Source organism: Talpa occidentalis, unplaced genomic scaffold (genome assembly GCF_014898055.3).
Source record: "Talpa occidentalis isolate TD23 unplaced genomic scaffold, MPIMG_talOcc4v2.1 talOcc4.6, whole genome shotgun sequence".
Lineage (NCBI taxonomy): Eukaryota > Metazoa > Chordata > Mammalia > Eulipotyphla > Talpidae > Talpa > Talpa occidentalis.
The window spans coordinates 132,944,596-132,968,407 of NW_023604972.1; the positions used below are offsets into that span (position 1 = coordinate 132,944,596).

General features: G+C 41.9%; 1 protein-coding gene across 2 annotated transcripts in view; it reads right to left on the reverse strand.

Moving 5' to 3' along the window:
• The window catches only part of FBXL7 (F-box and leucine rich repeat protein 7), a 308,478-nt gene that overhangs the window by 193,359 nt on the left and 91,307 nt on the right, over positions 1–23,812 (reverse strand). For both annotated transcript variants that reach the window (XM_054688426.1, XM_054688427.1), the window contains exon 2: positions 15,430–15,519. In XM_054688426.1, the coding sequence (XP_054544401.1) occupies positions 15,430–15,519 (90 nt within the window). The remainder of the gene's footprint in view (positions 1–15,429; positions 15,520–23,812) is intronic.

Consider the following 23,812-nt stretch of genomic DNA (forward strand, 5'->3'; position numbering starts at 1 on the left):
CCATCTACCACCTTTCCACACAGTACAAGAGTTAGAAGTTAAAAAAAAAAAAAAGGGTTCAGGAAATGAGGGTTTCCCAGTGTCCAAGATCAGCTGACTCACCCAAGATCTTTCTATACATATGAGGAAGCCAGTGTGGATATTTTACAGGCATTGCATTAAGGTTTTGCCCTACAAATACGAATATGGTATAGAAGACAAGGTGATTCTTGGCTAAATTTGTCGGCTCTTGAAAAATCAGTATTCATGCAACTCTCTAGTTAGATTTAGCTGCTTCCTTCTTTCTAAAATACAGCAAAACAAAGGGGGAAATTCAAACATATTAAAAAAGAAGCCTCTCCCTAAGAGGCCTGAGGATTGAGACCCTTGCTGCTGGAGAGTTCATTTCGATTTATAAAACTTGAGTTGCCTTGGCATGGTTCATAAAAAATCATTATGTGAAAAATCTGGCTGTTGGCTACATTATTCATTGCAGACCCTCTAAAACAAATAACTGTTAAACACATAAAAGGGTTCCTGTATTAAGTGGGGAAAATCAAATGAAGCCTGTTAAACAAATTATAATTGAGATGAGTAAAATGGTACTCAGCTCCTAAGAACAAGGCAGAAAGTACTACGAGTTTTGCACTTCATTTATAAAGGAGGGATGCAGCAGTTCTTTTTTCTGAAATAAAATCACACAATCAATTGAGCAGGTGGGCAGGCTGTCAAAGTGGGATAAGAATTTGAGGAGAATGGAATGTGTTATATTAACACCAGATGAGGCCCTGATGTGGATTCCAACTCGCCTGTCCACCTCCTCCCTGTTCCCACATAGAAGCGTGACTAGGTCCCTCTTATAGGGGTTCAAAGGTTAACCTGGTTTGTTCCAGATTTGTCCACGGCATCAAGTGGGTCTAGAACAAAACAGATTTCTTTTCATTTAGAAACCTCCAAAAAGGTTCCACTAGTTCCCAGACTCTTGCAAGTTTTAGATAAATTAAGGATTCATGAACAACAGACCTATTGAAAATAAAATTTTGATTTTCCTACCACTGGTTTACAATAAAATGCAAATTTCAGTGCTACAAATTCACACCTGGATATGGTAACACGCCTCTACTGCACCCCAGGCCAAGGATCCGGTGCCATCCCATTATCAAACTGATCCCCTCTACCCATTGCTCCAAGCTCCTCCCCTGTGGTAACCATCATATTTCTCAAAGACTAAGAGTTATTTTTGTTGTATTTTGTTAGTTCGTTTGCTTTGATTACTCATACTCCACACGAGAGAAATCAATGGTAATTGTTTTTCATTTTCTGACTTCACTTAGCATCATCACTTCAAGTTCTATGTTGTCAAAAAAGTAAAGATTTCACTTCTCAATAGATTTCACTTCTCTGAGTAGCATTCCGCGGAGCATACACACCTCCACTTCTTTATCCAGTCACTTGTCAACTGGCAGTAGGTCGTCTCCATGTTTTGGCTCATCATGAATCACACTGCCATGAGTGTAAGGATGCACATACCTTTCGAATTTAGTGTTCTCATATTCTTCAGAGAAGTTCTTAGGAGTAGTATCGGCGGGTCACCTGGTATCTCTACTTTTTAGTTTTTTAGGGAAACTCCATACCTTTTTCCACAGAGGTTACACCAATTTACATTCCCACCAGAAGTAAGGGGCTGTCCCTTCAATCCGCACCCTCACCAACACACCTTGTTTCCAGTCTTTGATATAAGCTATTCTCGAGGTGTGTCAATTTTTATTTGCATTTCCCAAATAGTAAGTAAATGTGAGCATATTTCCAGATGTCTGCTGGCTATTTGTATGTCTCCTTTGGAGAAGTATCTATTCAAATCTTTAGTTTAACTTTTTTTTTTTTTTTAAAGATTTATTTATTTATTTATTTATTTATTTATTTATTTATTTATTTATTTATTTATTTATACAAGCACTGGGTACAGTCAGAGGCGCAGGAGGGTGAGAGAATTCACGAGAGCCAGAGCGGGGAGCAGAGCAGGCAGAAGGACCGAAGTACACTGCTGAGGGGAGCAGTGGGCAGCAGGAGAGGTCTGCGCGCCATGAGGGATGCTCCTCTGGTGGCCGGGGAGCAGTCGGGGATCGAACCTGCGCTGCAGAGACTGCGGGCAGCTTCGCAACCCAGCGCTCAACCGCTGCGCCACCAGGGAGGTCCTTTAGTTTAACTTTTAATTGGGTTCTTTGCTTTTGTTACTTTTGATGTTGAGTTGCAGGAGTTCTAGCTATATTTTGATATGAACTCATCAGAGGTATGAGGTACAAATGTCTTCTTCCAGTAAGTAACTTGTCTTTTCATTTTCATGATGGCTTCGTTCACTGTAAAATGGCATTTCATTTGATGTACTCACATTTATTTACTTTTGCTTTTGTTTGCTTTGCCACTGGAGTTGAGTCCCCAAAGACATTTCTGCAATCAAAGACCACAAACTTTTACTTTCTAAGGAGCCCCCAATTCGGGGCGTGCTAACTGCTACGAGTACATCCATTCAGAGATTACCTTCTCAACCAACTGCTGAGTTAAACAGATGCACAAACCCAGACAGCTTTGAGTGTTGGAGGCTTGTTGGCACCAACACTGATGTGTGTGTTTACCTGAGAGGACGACTCATCCTGGCCACTTTCAAAATGAATTTGAGTGATTATTTTCTTGCAACAAACAGCAAAGTATACACATATTTTAAGGTTCTCATTGCACGTGTATTAGCATTTCCTGGGTGTGAGGAATAATAAAAGACGTTTGGGAAATAAAATGTAGTCTCCCCCACCTGGATGATTAACAAACAGGAACACAATGAAGGTCCTGAGAAGTCCAATAACAAAAAAAGGAACCTGTGTTTAACTTTGCTTAATGGAAAGACAAACATGTTTGATGAAAGATCTTTCTCTACCCACTAAAGCAGTCCACGCACATGGTGGTGGTCCTTAGAATTAAGGCAACTTCTGCTTTTATGCTTTGAAAGGTTCTTCTACCCCACGGTCATAAAATAGTTCATCTACATATAATGGGAACATTCAATCTTTCATTCACAAAAATTTATTTTGGCATCAGGAACACTATAGCTCCTCCAGATTCATGCTCTTTAAAATGAGAAGTTGATTTTTCCCATTAGGATGTATTGACAAGGCTTAGCTCCCTTTTCCATGCATAATGTCATTTTGATCATACCCTCAATTCCCATATATAATTTAGTCTACCTCTGAGCTCTCTGTTCCATTATACCAAGCTTTGTCATACCATACTTCCCAAATATTTATCAATGTGTAATACAGTTTCATGACACTAAGGAAATGTTACACTTATTACTACTCATTTGTAAAACTTTCCCTACTCTGCTCATATGTACCTGCATGGATTCAACAAATGAATTTAACATACATATGTAATGCCATATAATATTGCCATATATATGTACTTGAATTGAATTCAAGGTCTACATATGATAGGTACTTATAAATGTTGGATTTATTTTTCCAGGTAAAGAAAGTACCTTTAATCAACATTAAAACTTTTCTGAACTTTCCAAAGAAATTATATTGTATCCACTTGGGCAAGACTTTTCTACATGAACTCTTCCTGTCTTAGAACAGAGTTAAGATGTGGAATTCACATAAAGTGATGAAATAATCAAGCTATTGAAAATAAACCAGCTAATGAGCCCAGTGGTACACATTATATGTTTTAATCTTCATAATCAATACACTATGTAGATAATATTATTCTTGGTTTAGTGAGAAGATAAAGCTAAGTAATTTATGTTACACAAATATGAAAAGCAAAAAAATTACAAATTTTTCATTTCACAGCATTTCTTTCCTCATTTGGGTTAAATGAAGAATTCAACCTCTTATTCCACTTTCCCAATGCATCCATTAACCAGGACTTAGCTCTTTGTAAATCTCTGAAACTGGATGACTTCACTTACTTCAATTTCTAATTTCTGTTGTAATTAGTTCCAATCAAGCAAAATATAAGATATGAACAATCTTATCTTTTATACAATTTTTATACAATTTCCCAGTTTCTAGGAAATAGAATATAGCTTGCAAAAGATAATCAAGGTTGGCTCTAGTATAATTCCTTAAAATGAAAAAAGAAAGAAGGAACAATATTATTTTCTCCTTTAGGAATGATTTTTCTAACATTTTCTTCATAACAAATCAGTGAATCCAAAAAAAGCTGAGTATGTTTATTAACTGGCCAATTCAGCAATATTTTGTGCCAATAAAATGAAACTTAGTTCTCCAATTTAATCACTTAAGAACCACAGGGTCTAATTTGGAATTATGAGATATAGGTAAATGAAGAATTCTCACAATTCAGGTTAAGAGAGATCAAAAAGGAATTTAATGACATGAAGTTGATGAGGGAGAAGCTACATTTTCCTCTCCCATTAAAATGAGATAGGGGCTACATAGCCTTAGAATACTACATTTTCTAAATTTATCTCATTTGGTGATCTAAAAATGTGCAAACATTTTTCTTGAGGGGAACTTTATTTATAGACCTAGTATTCATAGACAAAAAAATTTCTTTTGGTTTAAAAATTTTAAAACAAATAAAAACAAAAACTAGAAATGTTTCTCTTCTTTCTTCCAGCATTTCTATTCTGCTCAAAGAAGTTGTTTGTTCCCTTCACACAAAAGACAACAAAAGAAAACTTGAGGGCAAATATTTGTGTGATTTGTCTCAAGTTTCCATATGCAATAGCTTTACTCTTTTCCTAAAAAGTAACCATACCCCTCATATTACCTTGGTTTTTGTAAAACACCAGACATCGTAGTATTTATGATTGCAGTTGGAAAAGTTAACCAAGAGGACTATTTCTTTTTAAAATATTGAATAAGAACCCATTTACTCACTCAATAAACATTTATGAAATGTTTATCAAATGTCAAACACTCTTATAGCCACTGGGTATACAGAGCTGGATAAAACCCAGTTCCTTCCTCAAAGAAGCGCAAGCGGTGTTGGCATTAGTGACACCACAGAGGCATCACTGAAAGCACATAATAAAGCTTACTCTGTGGAGAGCTTGACCAGGCCGTAGCTTGTTAGTTGTCACTGCTACAACCCATGCATGTCTGGGCATATTTGGAGATCTGATGGGGAAGTTTCATCATACATTATGTCTTCAGTTGCTGAATTGTGCAAGCCTCAGTGTCACAGGAGACAGCATAAAATTGAAGTATAAGAATAACACAAGAATTTCCTATCTTAAACAAAACATTTTCCCTAAATCTAACTTTACTATAAGTAAGCCAATTTCAGCAGGAACAATTTGCTTGATTCCCAGATTTATGTCTTGAGTACATTGCTTTACTAAAAGCACCTAACTCTTTGGGCAGGACTGATTTTGTACCTAGGCCAAAAGAAAAAAAAAAAACTAGGGTGGATCTGAAACATTTTTTTAAGGCCAGAAAGCAGGCATGATTTGATACCATGAAGGAGAGTCTGGATGGACAAAGGTGATGGTTCAAGAAGTCATGAAAGGTCAAGCATCAAAAAATAGAATAATATGATCAATAATCAGAACAAGATTTTATAATTTGACTCAAAAGAGAAAAGTTAACATAAATGGCATAAGCTAATATTGAAGTCACATAATGCACTATTATATATAAAAGAAGATAAGCATAATAGAATACTTAAATTTGTACAAATTTAATAGTAGGAATGTTAATTGATGGATTCTTCAGAAGCTAGCTTTGGTTATATCTGTGTTAATAAGTCAGGGGTTGGGAAAAAAAAAAGTCAAATGAACAGTTTCTAAATTCAGTCCTTCAGTAACTTCCACAGGAAATCCATTCCCTCCGAGCATTTGGTAAGTTCAGTGAAGATTGACCAAAGACTTTCAGGGACACAGGAAATTGTAACCTTGGGAGCCCCCAAGATGTTGACCATCTCCCCAATGTCAACATTCCTCCTTCCCATTATCTCTTCGCTCTCCTGGACACACCCCGGTCTCCTTCCTTTCTAGTTCATTATCTCTCCACCAGGCAGAGAGCTCTGCTCCCCACAGGCCACATCTGAAAACTCACACATGTGGTTATTTAGAACTTTGTCCTTCAGCGCTCCAGCTGGTGCCGGAGACTGTAGCTGTTACAAACAGCAGAAGCTTCCTGGTTACATCTGTAATTCTTAACTGATACTATGGCTTCCCACAGACCACACTCCTTACAAGAATTCTTTAATCACTTAATGATTACAGATAATTCCAAATTATGTCTATGTACATTCCCTCCCTAATGTGGATTTTCTGTTTTTGAAGTATTTGGGATGGAAAGGAAAACCCTTTTACAATTAAAGTGCTTTTTTTCTCTCATTATTTGTTAATCAGCCTAACAGCCTTGGAAGTCAGAGACTTCCTGAGGGAGTTAGTTTATCCTCAGGAAGTTATTTCCTAGTCAAAGAGGAAGTAAACAGACATGTTAACCTGATTTTTAAGGTCAGACCGTGACCATGACTGTAAAGGGCAAGTAATTCCTATGTGTTCTAAGATGCTGATGCTTCCAAATAAGACAGAGAGGTGGGTGCACAGTATCATAGAGATGTCTAGGATCTCCAATAATATGGGGTCCATGGCAAGCTTAGTTCAAAGAACCATTCCACAGCGAAATGCTTCACGAAAGAATGATGCCCACTGTACTTCTCAACCTATTTACGCTGTCTGAACCCAGTCTGTCGAGACCCTCCCTCCACATGAACCCAGATGGAGTTTTCCAAACCCTTCACGGCTTACACCCCAACCTTTCTCCCTTCCACCCACCTGGCACACAGCTGTTGCCCAGGCACCACAAAGCCTTCCCAAGTCCTCCCACCCAAGTTTTTCCCACCCTCTCCAACTTCTTTCCATCATAACTATAGCACTTTTTCGGGACACAATCTTATATCAGCCTGAATTACTATTTAACTGTTTCATTAGGTGTTTATTTCCCCCAGAAATTTCTGTGGTTCCATAAGTGGTAGATCTTGTCATCAAGTTAAATTCCTTTGGGAACCGAATAGCTAACAGCATATTGCAGAAGATGCTTGTTTATGACAACAGGGAATGATGGTAACTCAGGGGCTACAGGGTTGAGGGTCCCTATGAATTCATTAAATTAAGCTCAAAATTGGTTTTGAAAATTCTGCAGGGAAAAGAAACCGCATCAAGTCTAGGGACCATTCTCTGTGCTATTGGTTTGTGACTGACATACAATTTGTTGTGCTGCTCTCCCCTCCCCCATCAGAGCCGAAGCAATGCTTTTGAGCCCACATTACATGCTTTAATAAATTCCGGTTGAATTAAACAGCTGAAATTACCGATAATGTATCTTAGGAATGATCCAAACAAACGTTCATTACAAATACACTTAGAGGTACTTAGATAAAACAAAATGTCTATGGCTGAAATAAATCAATTATTTATTGAGTGCAAAAGGTAAAATGTAGGTGGAAACAATAAAATAGAATAATTTTGAGCATGGGATTAGAATATGAAAGATCTAATTTTTTCTCTCTCCCAATTCTACATAAAGACACTATGAAACTCTGTCTCAATTAAATATTAGTGTATGATTTCCTTACCAACACACACATACAACACACACACAGACACAGAAACCTAATTTCCTTCTGAGACTGTTAACTGACATTTTTTAAAGCCTTTCTGGATGATCCATTTTGGAAGATAATTCCCTCAAGAAATTAAACTTAGTTCTTGAGTCTGAGATGGCATTTAGGATCTCATTGTACATTTCTAAGCTTCTACAACGATTTGTGGATACCAAGCTGATGAGCTTTCCATTGCTTAAACTAATCATCAGATGCAAATTTGACTTCTTTATTAAATTGGGCACACTGAATGTACAACGTTCTCAAATCACCACATGTAATTGGTACAGTTTTTCAAAAGGTTCTAACTTATAATTAGGCAAGCACTTAAACAATGAAAGAAACTTGGTCAGGAGGCAGTGAGTTGCTAATTTAATTAGCAAAGCACATTATGCTTCAACAGCTAAAGTCTTGAAAAGCTTTCCTAAATGATCCTAAAATATTCAGAGAGTTAAATTTAAATTTAAATTTTGGAGTAAAAACAAATCTTTTAATAATCAGTCACCACCTTCCTCACACACAGAGTAAAAGCTTGTCACACCACGTTTCTAATTCCAGAAATTCTTCCTCCAGGGAAGGCCCCCCCACCCCAACCCAAACTTCCAATTTGGATAGGTGTCATTTTATAACTATCTTTAAAGTGATTTTTTTAAGTATCATTTTCTTTCTCTACTTCTTACTTTTTGTTCTTCTTCCTTAGTTATATATGTTTACACTGTCTCTGGAGTCATAGATAGAATTTCATTAGATTGTAATAGACTGTTTCATGGTACATTTCTAATTAAAGAATAATTCCATCATTTAATTTAAAAAGAGAAAAAACAATCAATGTGACTATTTGGTACATTTGTATTGCCTATGTGTTAGAGGTATCATGGTTAACTTAAACATCAGTTTCAAACCCTAAGTCTTCCTGGTACAATATGTGAAAGCAGTCATGGTAACCGGAAAACTAACTCTTCAGCCATTCAGTATAAAAACAGCTATGAATATTGGCTTTTGTTTTCTATGGCTAAGGATTAAAGTCAATTTCTATACTCTCTCTGAAGCATGAAAGTGTTTCCATATAGGATATTGGCAATTTACACCTGATTGTGAGTTGGCATCTGAAAGGTTGCTAAGTACAGTCACACATCACTTAGCAAGATTTCTACTATGATGAACCACATATACTATGGGGGTCCCAACAGGGCCACAGCCAGGGTGTGTGGGAGGCTATACGCCTTGGTTTGTGTAATTATATTCTAAGATAATACACACAAAACCAAAATCCACTGATGTATTTCTCAGCACATAGCTGAGAAATCTTTAAGCTACACACAGCTATACCTTCAAAATATGCTATGATATTCTCTTATTAAAATTATTAGTAGGAAGTGCGTGGTGGATTGGCATGACAAGTACAAAGAAGCACTAAGAATTAATCTTAGTTAGAAAGGAAAGCTCATAACCTATATTTGTCAATTTCTAATTTTATACACATGAATTTTGGGGCACATTCATTCTCACTGAGTCTCCCTTTAAATATCTACCAAATAAAAACATGTAAGCCTAGGGGCCTCCCTGATGGCACAAGGGGTTAGGCACAGCACTATGAAGCTATCCGCAGCCTCTGTAGCACGAGTTCAATCCCTGGCCAGGGAGCTACCCACATGGGGCAGCAGATCTCTCCTGTCTCCCCACTGCTCCCCTCAGCAGTGTATTTCAGTTATTCTGCCTGTTCTGCTCCCTACTCTGTCTCTGGTGAATCTTCTCACTTCGCCCCCCCACCGCCCCGTACCTTGGCCTGTACCCCAGTTCCCGTATGCATAAATAAATAAATCTTTTTAAAAAATGTAAGCCTATTTCACAAGAGAAAAGTGGTGACGAAACAAAGTTGAATGCACTAATGCTCCCGAAGCACTAGTAACAACCTGAAATAATGTATCCCCAAAATGTGGAATTTGCTGGATAGTCCAAAAGGCTTCTTGGGAAACAGAATCCACCCTGGGTTGAAGGTATCATCTTTCTCTTCCTGAGGGATTCATGTACATTTTGCTTGAGGAAGATACTCAAAAGTAGAAGATAATATAAGGAAGATGAAGACAATAAAAACAAACACAGATGCGTGGGCCTTTCTAAAATACATCTATTTAGAATTGGCCTAATTTGGGGCACTGTAAACATGAAACCCAGAACTGTATAAATAAACTGGTGACTTCAGGTTCCATTGAAAGAAATATCACCACAGATTCTTCATAAATCAATTTATTTCACATGACTCCAATGAAACATAAAATGAACCTCTTTCTGGGAGTTAATTATACGGGCAATTTCACAAAGCAATATTAAGCCAAACTATTGAAAGGCAATTTTAAATTCATGAGCTGACTTAAATGAGGTCTTCCCATCTTCAGGTGAGGAGCTGAGCTACTCAAATAGGTTACGATATTTTACCATTTGCAGTAGATCCCCCCATTGCAAAGACCAGTCTATCTGGGCTTAACCATTTTTCTTAAGTTCTACTAAACATCCTGCCTCAGCTCTACAACTCACTCAAAACAGGCATCTGGAAATCAAATAGAGGAAAGAAAATTAAACACCTTCATGTTCAGAAAGCTGAATTTTTTTCAAGAAGTTAGGTTTTCTTTTCAAATTTGCTCATCAAATTTGGTGAGAGCACCAAAACGAAACTGTGTCAAATTTTTCCTTGACAATTTATTGAATGTCTAATCTTGAGCAAATCTCTTCATTTCTGTGATGCAGGTGCTGCTTTGCAAAATGAGCATCAGAAAACCACACTGGTGTTTTGTAGTCCTAAAAACCCTCTGGTTCCATGGTTGTCTGGCTTGCTAGGCGGTGGGTGGTTAAAGGCGACCTTCACATCCATCAGCTGTGCTCACAGGGAGTTCAATTTCTGAACTTGAATATGTTTAAAGAGCCGCTGGAGAAAGTTTGCCTTTTCATCAGACCTAACTTTCACTTTTCACTAGGTAGGGAGAAGGCTGAATTGTTGAGATGCACCCCTAAAACCACATCTTCATCACCCCTACTTCTGTGAAGGACGCCTGAGCCTAAGTTGTGATTTCTGGGAAGCTGCTTCATAATCTGACTCTATCCAAGTGATTTTGCTCAAGGCTGGCTGCTGTGTCTCTTGTTCTAATCACGGGTTGGACGTGCCTTTCCTAGCTAAATGTCAAAGGTCACTCTTTCTAGTACAAGAAGGAACACTCCATGATTGAGAAAGACAAAAAAAAAACAAAAAAACAAAAAAACACAACAGTGGTAGAGGAAGAATAGTAGTGCAACTGGAAAGAATTAAGCTGTGGCTTAAGATGTTGGAATGCAGATTTTGTTGGGAAAAATGGAAAGTTTCCAGTTTTCTACACTTGAACCCAAACCCCCTACAGTGTCAGGAAATCAGGAACTTAAACTGTCACAAGAAATATAATGGGCTTTAAAGAAAGCCTCTATCACTTATCAGGAAGAAAGCCACACTGGCTGCCAGTTCCTTAAAAGGGGTGTGGTTTTAGGGGAACAAAATGAAGATACAGGAAACATTGGCATGAAGAGAATATTACCATGTTAAACATGCCTTTTTCTCTTAGATTAAAATCAAATTATATCACCAGCTGTGCCTGCCATGCTTAGCAGAAACATCTTATGACCCAAAGTGGATTAGCTGGGACATCAGATATAGACAGCAAGGACACAAGTCCTTAGTGAAGAAATAGACAAGCCAGCATGAATAAATGGGATGGCTTGACTGTTAGGACGGAGAGGTACAATACTTAAAATCTTAGTTGTGGTTACAGGATACTAAAGGAAAGCTTTTTAAGCTTTTTGGGAAATCTATGGGCCTACTGTCTCTCCAGTCCTCCAGAGCTTCAGGGAGAATATGTACTATGATGAGTCAACTGTGCTGGACACCACGACTGGACTATGAACATGAGCCCAGAGACTGGCAGTGATGGCCCCAAGGCCGGAGAAGCTTTCTGTCAGCAGCCCTGCATGTCATCCTGGCCCAGACTCATCCTCTTCAGAGGTCCGCTTGCATGCCCAGGACTCTACAGAGCTGGGGGGCAGCAGTCTCCAAGAACAGTTTGTGATGTCTTAGACACAGTCAGAAGGTCCTTCAGATGCAAATGCTTCCCCAACACCCCTTTTCCTTTCTTCCTTCCTCCTTTTTTTTTAAATGTCAATTACTTTTACTTTAATTTTGTGTAACTCAAAACATGCCAGTGAATAAAGAGGCGTGGCCAGCAAAATGTGAAAACATGTGGGATCATAGAATGGGATAAGCCATCATTTTAGCAAAATCCCTCATATTCTAGATGAGGGACATCAAGCTCAGAACACATAAGGAGCCAAGTTCTAGAACCAGCCCATGAGCCCGACTCTAAGATTTTCAGTAAAGATACTGAGTTGTGCAGCTGCTATTACTTTGAGATGCTTGGTCATCTCCTCAAGAAGATGGCTCTGTTTATGGTTAATCCCCACCCTGTTACAGGGCAACCGCACTTAAAATGAGTTGCCTGACTGTGGGTCCTCACCTGCACACTTAAAAGGGACTTACACTGCAGGCACACACAAAAGGTTAACCAAAGGTTTATTTACAAAGGAGGGGGAATGAGGAAATGTACAATTCAGGGAGAAAAGAGGGAGATAAATTTTTAAATGCGTCCTACCCATTCTGCTGACCTGGAATTCCAAATGACCCACCGAGACCAAATCTGCCTGGCCAAGAGCATGAGCAAAGAGAGACCCCCCGGAAACCCCCCTAACAGAGCTGGTTATAAACCAAAGCATAAGAAAATGGCTGCTTAACTCCGCCCTTAGGTCCTTGCAACTTTCCTTAGGGGATCATGGGATTTGTAGTTCCCAGTGTCTTGATGGAGAGGGGACGGCATCCTCAAAGCCTGTGTGAAATTAACTCAGGACATCCTTTTCCCCTAACAACCCCACTGCCTGCAAGTTAAGAGCAAGATTCCTTCCCCACCCCCACCTCCTCAGGGGATACTTTGCATTGCTGGTTACCTGGAACCAGCATACCTGGTTACCTGTAGCAGTCAATGCTCTGTTGTAGAGTGCAGCTCTCACACACGCTCTCGCTCTCTCTCTCTCCCTCTCTCTCTCTCTCTCTCTCACACACACACACACACACACACATACACACACACACACTCACCCTACCCAGCCCATCAGGAGCACGTCCAACACAGCTTGAAAATGCTTCAAGTCCAGCATTTACAGATATTGCCCCGATTTTAGAAGGTTGCAGGAAAACTGAGTATTATCCTTCACAATATATTATTTTAGAAATCAATATCACTCAGCCCTTTCAACGGAGGTTCCTATCTGTGCTTCTTGAAAACAGTATCGATGAATTCAGAGGTAAAAATCAGAAGACCATGGAAGTGAAGAAAATAACTATCATCAACAGCTGTCAGGAAGCCTAATATTTTCTTAACTTCAAAGGTTAAACACAGTTCTAGAGAACAGTGGGAGAGAGTCAGACAAACGCTTTTGAATTGGCTTCTGGGTGGCATGTGCGAGCCGTCAGTGTCCTGCTCGCCTCTGCCAGCGTATTGGATACGGGGCTGTCTGGGGCATGATGCCAGGGGCACAGCCACCCAGAGGCCAGAGAATGTGCTGTGCCGATGGCTCCCCCTGCGGCTCTGTCCCTGGCGAGCCGGGAAGATTACACTGACCGTTGTGCTCCATCTGGAGACCTCGTGGGTGATGTGAGACCAATTACGCAGCAAACAGTCTGAAATATATTTCAGTGTAACTAATACCCACAATGAATTGAGTCGTTAATAGGTTTACTCATCACTGACAAAACAAGTAGTAAAAATGGATTCATACAAACAAATAGCAAAACAAGACATCTCTTAAGTTTTCAGGTATGCAAAAAAAAAAGGATAGTATCTTTCCTAAATGGGGCCTTCAACTTCAAGAGTTGGAGAAAAATTCCATACTAATTTAGCCCAGTTGTTAAAAATCTGTTTCAGATGAACACCACATTTTGTCATTTTCCCCCCTGAATTTATCCTCAAAATGATTGAAAATGCACTGTGACAAAAAATGCATAAAATACTGGCTGGGTCTGTACCAACAGAACCTTCTGAAGGAAATGGCAAAATAAAATGGAAATCCAAAATCCCTGTTGAACTGTTTGGAAGCGTAAAGCAGACATGTTTAAATGCATGGGTCCCAACACCCCTTCCCCCAGCCACTGCAACACAGCTCAGATAGCTCTGTGTTTTCTGTTTTTGAAAAGGAGGGAAAAATAATATGGCTGCTTAAATCCAGACAAGAAAATGAAAAGATTATTTAACATGTTTTTAACTTTCCATGTTCACAGCCTCTCAAATTAGACTGTGACAAGACTGACTGTAAAATAATGGCAGAAAGAAGTGATTATCTTACAAAACAGACTTCTGAGTAGAAAGGATCATAAATAAATTAAATTGAAATATTTCCACCCTGGCTCACAAGAATGAAAAACCTCCAAATCAATTTGCCCTATTTGCACATTACCTTAACTGAATTTCAAGAATGATCTAATGCCATATTTGAATTAACAGGCAGAAAATTAAAATTGGATAGGTACCTGGTGCTTCACTGCACAGGAGAACACCTGAATCTGTTTGTCTTACTATGTTGGTAAAACATCGCCAAGGAATTCAACACAAGGGAATATAATGCAGTTGTAAAAGCTATTTTACATCAATCTGTTGATAATTAACCCAGAGAAGATCATTTTATGCTACACAAAACACAAGTCAAAAAATATCTCAAAAAAAGATATACACAGCAGAGCTAAACCATCATCATTAATGTGTCAACTACAACACAGTTCAAGAGCAATCGATCAGCTGATATGACCAAACTCAATCAGGTCATGGATATGATTCCCCATATTATGAGCACCAGAGAGGGAGCCCCCAAAACAAAGACAGGCAATATACCTCTGTAACACCCCTGACACTTTAGGAGGGAAACTACAGTGTCATGAAGATCAGCTGACACCTCCCAACAAGTCTTTGATCACTAATGGCCCTGATGTCTGACATTGGACCATCATTCAACAACTGGGAAGAATTCTTCAAAAAGGAAGTCATTTAACTGTGTTTAATATTAAAATAAAAGGAGCCAATTCTATAATCAGTTCAACTTTCCACTCCCACAGAAACTACCATGTCCACAATCAAAGACATAATAAGGCAAAAGTCTCAACTATAGGGAAGTAATTGAATTCCAATAGGGATTTTTATACACTAGTCAAATTCTTCATCAAGAATATCACTGCAACCAATCTTTGCCCTGAGAAGTAGGGCTTTACTCTTACTCTTTAAATCATCAAACAAATCTTTCTCTACTCCCAAATACTGGGGGCTAGTTTAATTTCTGCAAATCTGTGACTGTGACGGCCCCTATTGTCACATCCCGAAGTCCTGGTGCATCTACTTTCAAGGTTCACACAGGACTTGTCACCTGCAGCACAAGGATTTCACAATCAATGTTTTCCACACTTGAAAACAAGAGATATTAGTGTCATAAAGACGTCCAGCAGTCAGCCTCTTATATTTTCACAAAGTAACACCATTTGTCTTTATTGACACATTAAAGCCCATCCAAAAACAACATTAGTATACAGTCACAGCAGTGTGATGAATAATAAGCAAACAGGGGACACCCTTTGCCTTATCATTTTTAAGAATCTCATATGCTCCTACTCGATAGATCAGAACAAAGACACACATTGTGCTGGTCTTCCAGAAACAGCCATCGCTGAGTAGCAAGGCGAGGTAATTCAGACCAGATGCCTACCTTCACTGGTGGCCACATTCTTCTGGGCTTGGGTCGGTGTGTGATCTGTGCTTGAACTCACGTCGGATGAGATGCTTGAGCTCCCTTTGCCTAGAGGAGACAGAAATAAGTTCTTTAATTTCAGACCTGGACCATGCCTTCCAGACTGTCCCACACCATGCCATATCACTTGATTCCAAGAAAGAAGCCAACATGTCAAAAACAGAGAGGGTTAGATCTTGCGGCTCATGCAATATCAAACCCATGTCAGAGCAGAACTGAAGTCCCATTCTAATATGGCTTGACTATAAATGCAGCAAGCTTGTAAAACAGGATCAAATATGACAATGCAATCTCACTTAGGCCCACATGTGAATCAGAACATATATGTGGGAAGCAAGTCTGTAACATAAAATTTTTATTTGCAATTATAAGCTGTACATTTCACAGTAATGGGTGAAAGTAAATGTAAGGCTGAGGTATCATCCAGGGAGCAAGGACCTGCTGGGAGCAAATAATTGTATCACCTTAAAAAAATTCCCTTTTTATATCTTTTCTTCTCTCAAAAAAACAAAACAAGCAACAACAAAGACAAAAATCAATAAAGCACTTCAGTTTCCAAATGCAATTGTTCTTAACTGGGGTGCTTTCCTCTCAAGGGACATTTAATAGTGTCTGGTATTAACTTTATTTGTCATAGCTGGGGAGGGTGTGTAACTAGCAGGTAGAGGCACGGATGGCACTTAACATCTTAAAATGCACATAATAGCCCCACACAAAATGTCCATAGTGCCAAGGTTAAAAATCATCTTATATCAGCTACATCTATTCAGCAGTGTATTTCGTCAGTCTGCCTGTTCTGTTCCCTGCTCTGTCTCTGGTGAATCCTCTCACCCTCCTGAGCATCACGTCTGTACCCTGGTTCTTGTGGGACCCTCGCTGGCCGGCTGGGATTGAACCTACGCTGCAGAAGCTGCGGACAGCTTCACAATGCTGAGCTCAACCACCTGCGCCACTAGGGAAGGCCCTACTCTTCTAACTTTTAATAGGTACAAATACATACTGCTGAACAGCCTCCAAATGTCTCTGGGAAGTCTCCAAATATGAAACACACTCACTGACCATCAAAGGAGGTGCCAATGGTGGTGATGGGCAGACAGTCTAAGATAAATCATGTAGGGTGAATGTTGTGGACCCAAAACTTAGATCTTAAAACCTAATCTTCAATGTGATGATATTAGGAAGTGAGGTCTTTGTGGGATGATCAGGACATAAGAGGGGAGTCCTCATGAATGGGGCCAGGGTCTTTCTAACAGAAACCCCAGGCATCCCTCTTGGCCTTTCCATCCTGAAAGGACACAGGAAAAAGAACCACCTATGACCAAGCAGCAGATTCTCACTGGACTCCACATCTATAAGTGCCTTGATCTTGGACTTCACAGCCTACAGAATTCTGAGAAGTTAATTTGTTATAAACCATCCCATCTGCTATTTTATGGTAGTAACAGGAACAGGTGAAGCCAGTGTCCATGCCCTTCGTCATTTGTTCCCCTTGCAGCAGGTAGAAGCTGTAACTTGTGAACTCAGCAATGGTCTTGTCCAGTTGATTTGCCATAAATTCTTTGCCACAGGCAGTATTGCCAGGCACATGTTCAATACAAATATTTTCATCGCAAAACTAATAGGCCAGAAGGCAATGTTGCCACACAGGATAAAATAACTGGTTGACAGTTTCCTTTCAAGTGTGGTTGATACAAGTGGTGAGTGGAGGCCGTGATCCTCAGCTGTTACTGAGGGGAACAGCTTCTTAGATTGACTTGAAAGAAAATATGGAAGTGTGAAGGAAGACAGTGCAAAAAGTCAGATTTCATACCATCTAGTAAAGGATAAGACAGCAGTTTGTAAATCCTTCGGTGAACACAGTCACCCTCCACACCATCCAAACCAAATGTTGACCAAACTGTGGCAAATATAAAAGAAGCTGGTAGTAATTCACAACAGTCTTCGAGAACATGACTTATCAACTTAGCTCATCTAGATAGAAGCGTTAGTTCTCTAATGCTGTCTTTACCAAATTTACCCAACAGATGCTGGATTTAACAGGAAAATTAGATGCATTAGAACATTATCATATCCTCCACTTAGCAACGTTATTGATGGTTTCATAGATGCAGATGATCTATTCCAAGACTTGGTTTATTTGGAAACACACTACACTAGAGGAGAGAGGCTGAGGGTCTCAAAGGCACCCAGCACAACCCACCTTTCCTGCAGAACTTGGAACAGCTGTCAAAAGACAGGTGAGACACCAAGAAGTTACAGAGCAGAAGACCTTCACAACACCGCAAAGTTCCAGTAACATCCCAACCCTATTATTTGGAAACTGACACCTCTCTTAATGTCAGCAGAGATTTTACCCAAAAAAGAAGTCTTCCTAATTTTGTTACTACTTTTTAATGTTTCGGTGTGTCCATTTTAATATGAATGTCTCTACTTTTATTTGTTATGAATTTGTCTTTTCTTTTTCCCAGCAACAACGCCTCTCAGCCAATTAGATGTGTGGTGACAATATTTGCAGCAAAATGTCACAGCCAAGAATTCATGGCAAATGCACACCAGCACAGGCAATGGGGAGGGGAGTTTGCTGAAGTAATCAAAGTCTCTCATAGTTGGCTTTAAAAGAATCAGGCGAGAAGGTCCTGAGTGGGCTGTCTAAATAGAGGAGCCATTTAAAAGAATGAATAGAGGAGAGAGACTCCTCTCGTGGGCTTTGAAGAAACAAGTGATTTCAGTGTTGCAGCTGCAAGAAAATATGTCTGCTGGCAGCCTGCAAGAGGGACGAGGACCCAAGGCCCAGCCAGCGCCCTGATGGCAGCATGAGGCCCTGAACAAACCCTTAGCTAACCCAGGCCAGCACGCTGGCCATGGAACCCATGAGATAATAAAAGCATCTGGTGTTAAGTTGCTGCTAAGTTTGTAGCAATTTGTTATGAAGGCAACAGCAGACTCTGTAAGGACCAGCCAGTGATCTCACCCATGAACCCCATCACTCCACAGTGAGCAGCAAACTCATACAGGGGCAGGGACCAGTGTATTGCAACAGACAACCCCCACCTCCCCTCTACACCCCCGTGCAGTCGTGCAGACCCCAGATAGGCATGGGTTTACAGTCTCACTGCAGAGCAGAAAAGCAAAATGAGCCTCCATTGCAAGATCTTCGGGGTTTTGTTTGCTTACGTTGAGAGTAATGGGACATCCAAGTTCATGAGGTAGCACCAGTGGCTGTTTCCTCTCACTCCTGGCTATTGCTCGTTGTGACTCACAGCTCAGAAAAAAGTCTGTTAGTCCCTCTTCCCTGTCCATGTCCCATCCTCCTCCCTCCGCATTAGCAAGGCAGTAACTCACCCTTCCTTGGGTCCAGCCCACTTTCGTAGCCTGGAGGTGGTCACCATTTATCTGCTGTGATTCACCTTTGGAGGGGGATGACATGCTGGACATTGAAAATACCAGTCTAGGAGGCCTCCCTGGGGGTGAGACGCAACCTATGAAGCTATCCTCACCCTCTGCAGCATAAGTTTGATCCCCCGGTCAGCCAGGGAGCATCCCACATGGGATGCTCTCCCCGCTGCTCCCCTCAGAGTGTATTTCAGTAGATCCGCCTCTTCTGCTCCCCACTCTGTCTCTGGTGAATCCTCTCACCCCCCACACCTCTGGCCTGCACCCCAGTTCTTGTATGCATAAATAAATCTTTAAAAAAAATGCTTTAAAACAAAAGAAAGTGCCAGTCTCATCTGTGACCTCAGTCTGCTACTTCCTTGCTTTTTGACCTTGGACCTTCATCTCTTCTCCAGAAGTCTCAGTGAGCCCATAAAGTATGAAAGATGATTGCACTAAGGGATTCCCAGCAGCTCAAATAGTCTGCGCATTCCTCCAACCCAAACAAAGCATGACTTTCTTAATGGGGTAAAGAGCGTTACTGTGCACCACTTGCATAGAGACTTAAATTATTTTATTATATTGTTACTTAGTGGTGCACAAACAGAAACCTAGAAATATATTCCATATGCTTTAGCCCTGTTTCAACAATGGAATCAAAACAAAATAACAAATTGAACACAAAAACAATAAAATTCAAATTATGGTGCTAATTGAACATGGCCGGTGACGTTATTTTGCTGAGATTGAATTGCCTTTGAAAACGCAAGTACAGGGCTAGCTGCTGGGACTGTGCTCTCTTGGTGAGGCAGGTCCACGCGGTCCAGACCCTCGGAGGACTCAAGATGCCACCACTCTCCCCAGTCCCAACTCGGCGACCTTACCCCCAGGACAGGAGGACTCGCCACTGTGCTTCACTTGTTCTGGCGACTCCTTCCCATTCCCCAGGCTCTCACTTGATTCCTTGCTGGCCCGCCCACAAGCACTAAAGCAGAGCCCCTGCCTTGAAGGGCAGCACCAACCTGGACCGTGAAATCACACGGCTGCACTCCAGGGACCAGCATTTCTTCCTTTGAAGCTCATCAAAATAAAGCACAAAACCAAACAACACATTTTGGAAGCAATTCTCAGATGTGTCTGAAAACATATATGCAGATCCCTCAGAGGCCTGCAGACTCCAATTTAAGAAATGCTGGTCTACGAAGAAAGGAAAGAAGGCTGGAGAGCAAATACTATCACGATTGACATTTTTCATTGCAGCCGCGTTGCGTGTGCATGTGACGCACGCTCAGCCACTGCGCCACGGGATTATTCACTGTGACTTGCACTAAACACTAGCCCATGTTCATCCTTTTTGCATTATTGCTTCCCCCCAAGGAAACCTTTTAGACGTTTTCCTGATCACCCTCCAAAAGAAATTGTAAGACCGCGAACACAGTGCATATCAGTCACGTGTGGTATGTGTCTCTGCTTTTCACATCAAAGGAGTTAAGATTTTTCATTCCCCAATTTTTGTCCCCTTGGGAGCAATATTACCCCCAGTAAAATGTTCTTAAAGGCCTGAGTATTTAATAAAAGGAGGAATTAAGGAAAGCGACATGATAGGGAGGTAAGGACAGGCTACCACGTCAGTCCTGGTCGTGATATTCTATAAAGTCGCCGCCAACACTGAAGTCACCAGATGGAATCTTGGCTCGAAGGGGAGCCCAGGACAAGGGGCCGACACATGCCGGTCAGCCATCAAGACATAAGCTTGTAGGGCCTCCCTAGTGGCGCAGGGGTTAAAGTCTTAGCACTATGAAGCTCTCAGCAGCCACTGCAGCACGAGTTCGATCCCTGGCCAGGGAGCTACCCACAGGGCACAGCAGACCTCTCCTGTCTCACCCGCTGCTCCCCTCAGCAGTGTATTTCAGTCGATCTGCCTGTTCTGCTCCCCACTCTGTCTCTGGTGAATCCTCTCACCCCCCCCAACCTCTGGCCTGCACCCCAGTTCTCGCATGCATAAATAAATCTTTAAAAAAAGACATAAGCTTGTTCTATTTGTGTACTGTTTAAAGACACCTTATTTAATACAGATGGTGCCTTCACCGACATTGAACTCAAAGCCAACATCACTGTAGCTCATGCCCAAGCCAAGCTTCTCCCACACATGACAAGCCCTTGCACACCCTGGCCAGCTGTCAGCATTAGGGGGCATTTTAATTCATTTTATTTCGGCTTTATGATTGTTGGTGTTCATTGTATTTAATAAAATTGTACTGACTAATAATCCACTAGAACTGGGGACAAGGGGGCGTCTTCACCTGTGTGTGTATAAGGACCACCTCGCCTCCCCCCAAAGTTCCAGTGGCCTCCGCACTGTCAGACTGATGCTGGGGCCATTTTAAAGTGAATAACAAACACCAACAAAAAGCACAAACATTTCAAAATGTGGTGCTCAACATGCCGCCCAAAGGCCCCTCACTTACAGTGCAGGCGCTGAGACAGCAGCTGGGCGGGACCCCGCTCTCCCTCCCCCGGTATCGCGCACAACAGGCAAGTCCGGCTGTTCACTGCTCTGGGCCTGCTCTGCGGGTCTGCTGATCCGAAGCGGCCTGTCCGGCCACCATTTTGTTACCTGCCGTTCTAACTCCTAAGGAAGGCCAGCACGCCCGGTCCGTTAGGTACAGGAGCCCAACCCTGCAAGGTGCCTTTCAAATCAATCAAGAGCACAAAGCTGGATCCTGCTGGGAAGGCGATGCATCCCAAGGTACCACCGGGAGCACCCGGGGGGCTGATGACGGATGCATAGAACTTACTCCCGACTTCCATATCACAAGTGTAAGGCAGGACGGGACACAGAGCAGGTTTTCTGATCCCATGCAGACCGGGTAAAGGAGCAGTTAGAGTCCTCAGCGGTTTTTTGCAGGTCTTTTATTGGGGTTCACCAGGCATATGGCAGGCAGGGGTGCTGGCTGGGGGGCTGGGAGGCTGGCAGGCCTCCAGCACGTCTTCACTCTATCTGGGCTCTCTGGCGTTCGTTCTGCTGCTTCTTGGCTTCTCTTTCGGCTTCTGCTTCGGCTTCTTCTCTTTCGGCTTCTACTGGCGTCCCGGTGACACCGCCCTTGAAAGCACAGTCTTAGCTCAGGTGTACCCACTTCAGGCGCCCGCCATCAGGCATGCATTCAGGATCACAGGGTTCCCTCATCTATCCTGATGGCGGGAGGGCAGAAAAGCCTGATTTTTTACCTTACCCTACACAAGGGATGACCGGAATGCCCGGGGTGGGGGTGGGAATAGGGTGGGGGTGGGGGTGGGGGGCCTGAGGACTGATGTATAACAAGGGGCCCAGCAGCTGATCAGCAGAATGCCTTGTTGATAAGATTGAAACCAAGGCTGGGGAACTAGGGCTTGATCTCAATGACAACACCGAGTCATCAAGCCGATGGGAAGAACCTGGAAGAGCCCACGCCCAGCCCCTGATAATATAGATGGCAGCACATTTGCTAGTTATTTCCCTCTTTTCCTTTTTTCCTCCTTCCCCTCACAACTGAGGCTGCATAATTCTTCTGTCAACAAAAAGGCCAGGACCTTGCTCTTCAGCAGCATCCTGCGTTACGTAGCCTGCTCCGCGACTCCCCTTTCTTTATCAGTGTGGTGTTGCCCGATGCAACCGTCCACAGCCTGGGAAAACACAGTGTTGATTTGGGGGCAGGGGTCACAAACGAATCTCAGCTGGAGGGTGAATTCACAAATACAGAATCCAAGAAAATTGAGGATCGACTGCGTGTGGTTTTCTATTAAACATGGTTGCCCAGCTGGTAAGCAGAGTCTGCCACACAGACAACGCTTTCTACACACTGGCCACTGTGATGACCCAAGAGGCTGCCCACATCGCCAGCAATCTGAGTGAGGTGTGCTTTATGAGGGTTTAACTGCAGTCTCTGGAGGCAGAGCAGGGTTCAAATCCCAGCTCCACCACCTCCAAGCCACGTGTGTGTCCAGAAGCAAGTCCTGTTTCACCTTCTATCATAGGTAGGAAACGTGACACGTGACTGTAGAGTAAGGTAAAAAGTATCAGGCTTTTCTGCCCTCCCACCATTAGGATAGATGATGGAACCCTGGGGTCTCGAATTAGGTATCAAACAAACATCACCAGGTGCCCTGATGGCGGGCACCTGGGGTAGGGTGTGGGCATAGGTAGATGGGATTCACCTGGGCTGAGACTGCGCTTATAAGGGCGGCGTCACGGAGATGCCAGCAGAAGCAAAACCATGAGAGAAGCAGAGAGAATGCGAGAGAAAGCCAGAGAGCCTAGAGAGAGTGAAGGCTTGCTGGGGGCTGGGAGGCCTGCCAGCCTCCGGGGCCCCCAACACCCCTGCCTGCTGTGTACCTGGTAAATCTCAATTCAAGCCTGAAAAGCCACTGAGGGCTCCAGGACCCTCCTCCTTTACTCCGTCTGCTCGGGTCATAGAGAACCTGCTCCGTGCCCATTCCTGCCCCCTACAGTGACCTTCTGTAAACCAGATCATAGGGTCTGTGTTTGCATGAGTGTATCATTCAGGCTTCTCCAGAGAAACAGAACCAACAGGAGATCATGGATAAATCCTACTCGGATGTCTGTGAGATAGGACAGATGATAGATTTATTAAAAAATGAGTCTTTTATAATAATAACTTACAGATTTATTAACATGATAGCATAATGTTTACTTATACAATGAATAAGGTTTGTTTTAAGGAATTGACTCAATAGTTAGGGCTGAAAGGTGGGAAATCTGTAGGGTGAGCCAGGACGGTAGGAACTTAGGCAGGAGTTGATGCTGCAGCCTTGAGGCAGAACTTCTGTTTTTCCAGTCAGCTCAGTTTTGCTCTTCAGGTCTTCAACTGATAAGACAAAGCCCACCCATCTTCTCATTATTGGTTGAACTGACTGCAACTATACAACAGCCTCATGGCAACACCTAGATTAGTGTTGGATGCAATACTGG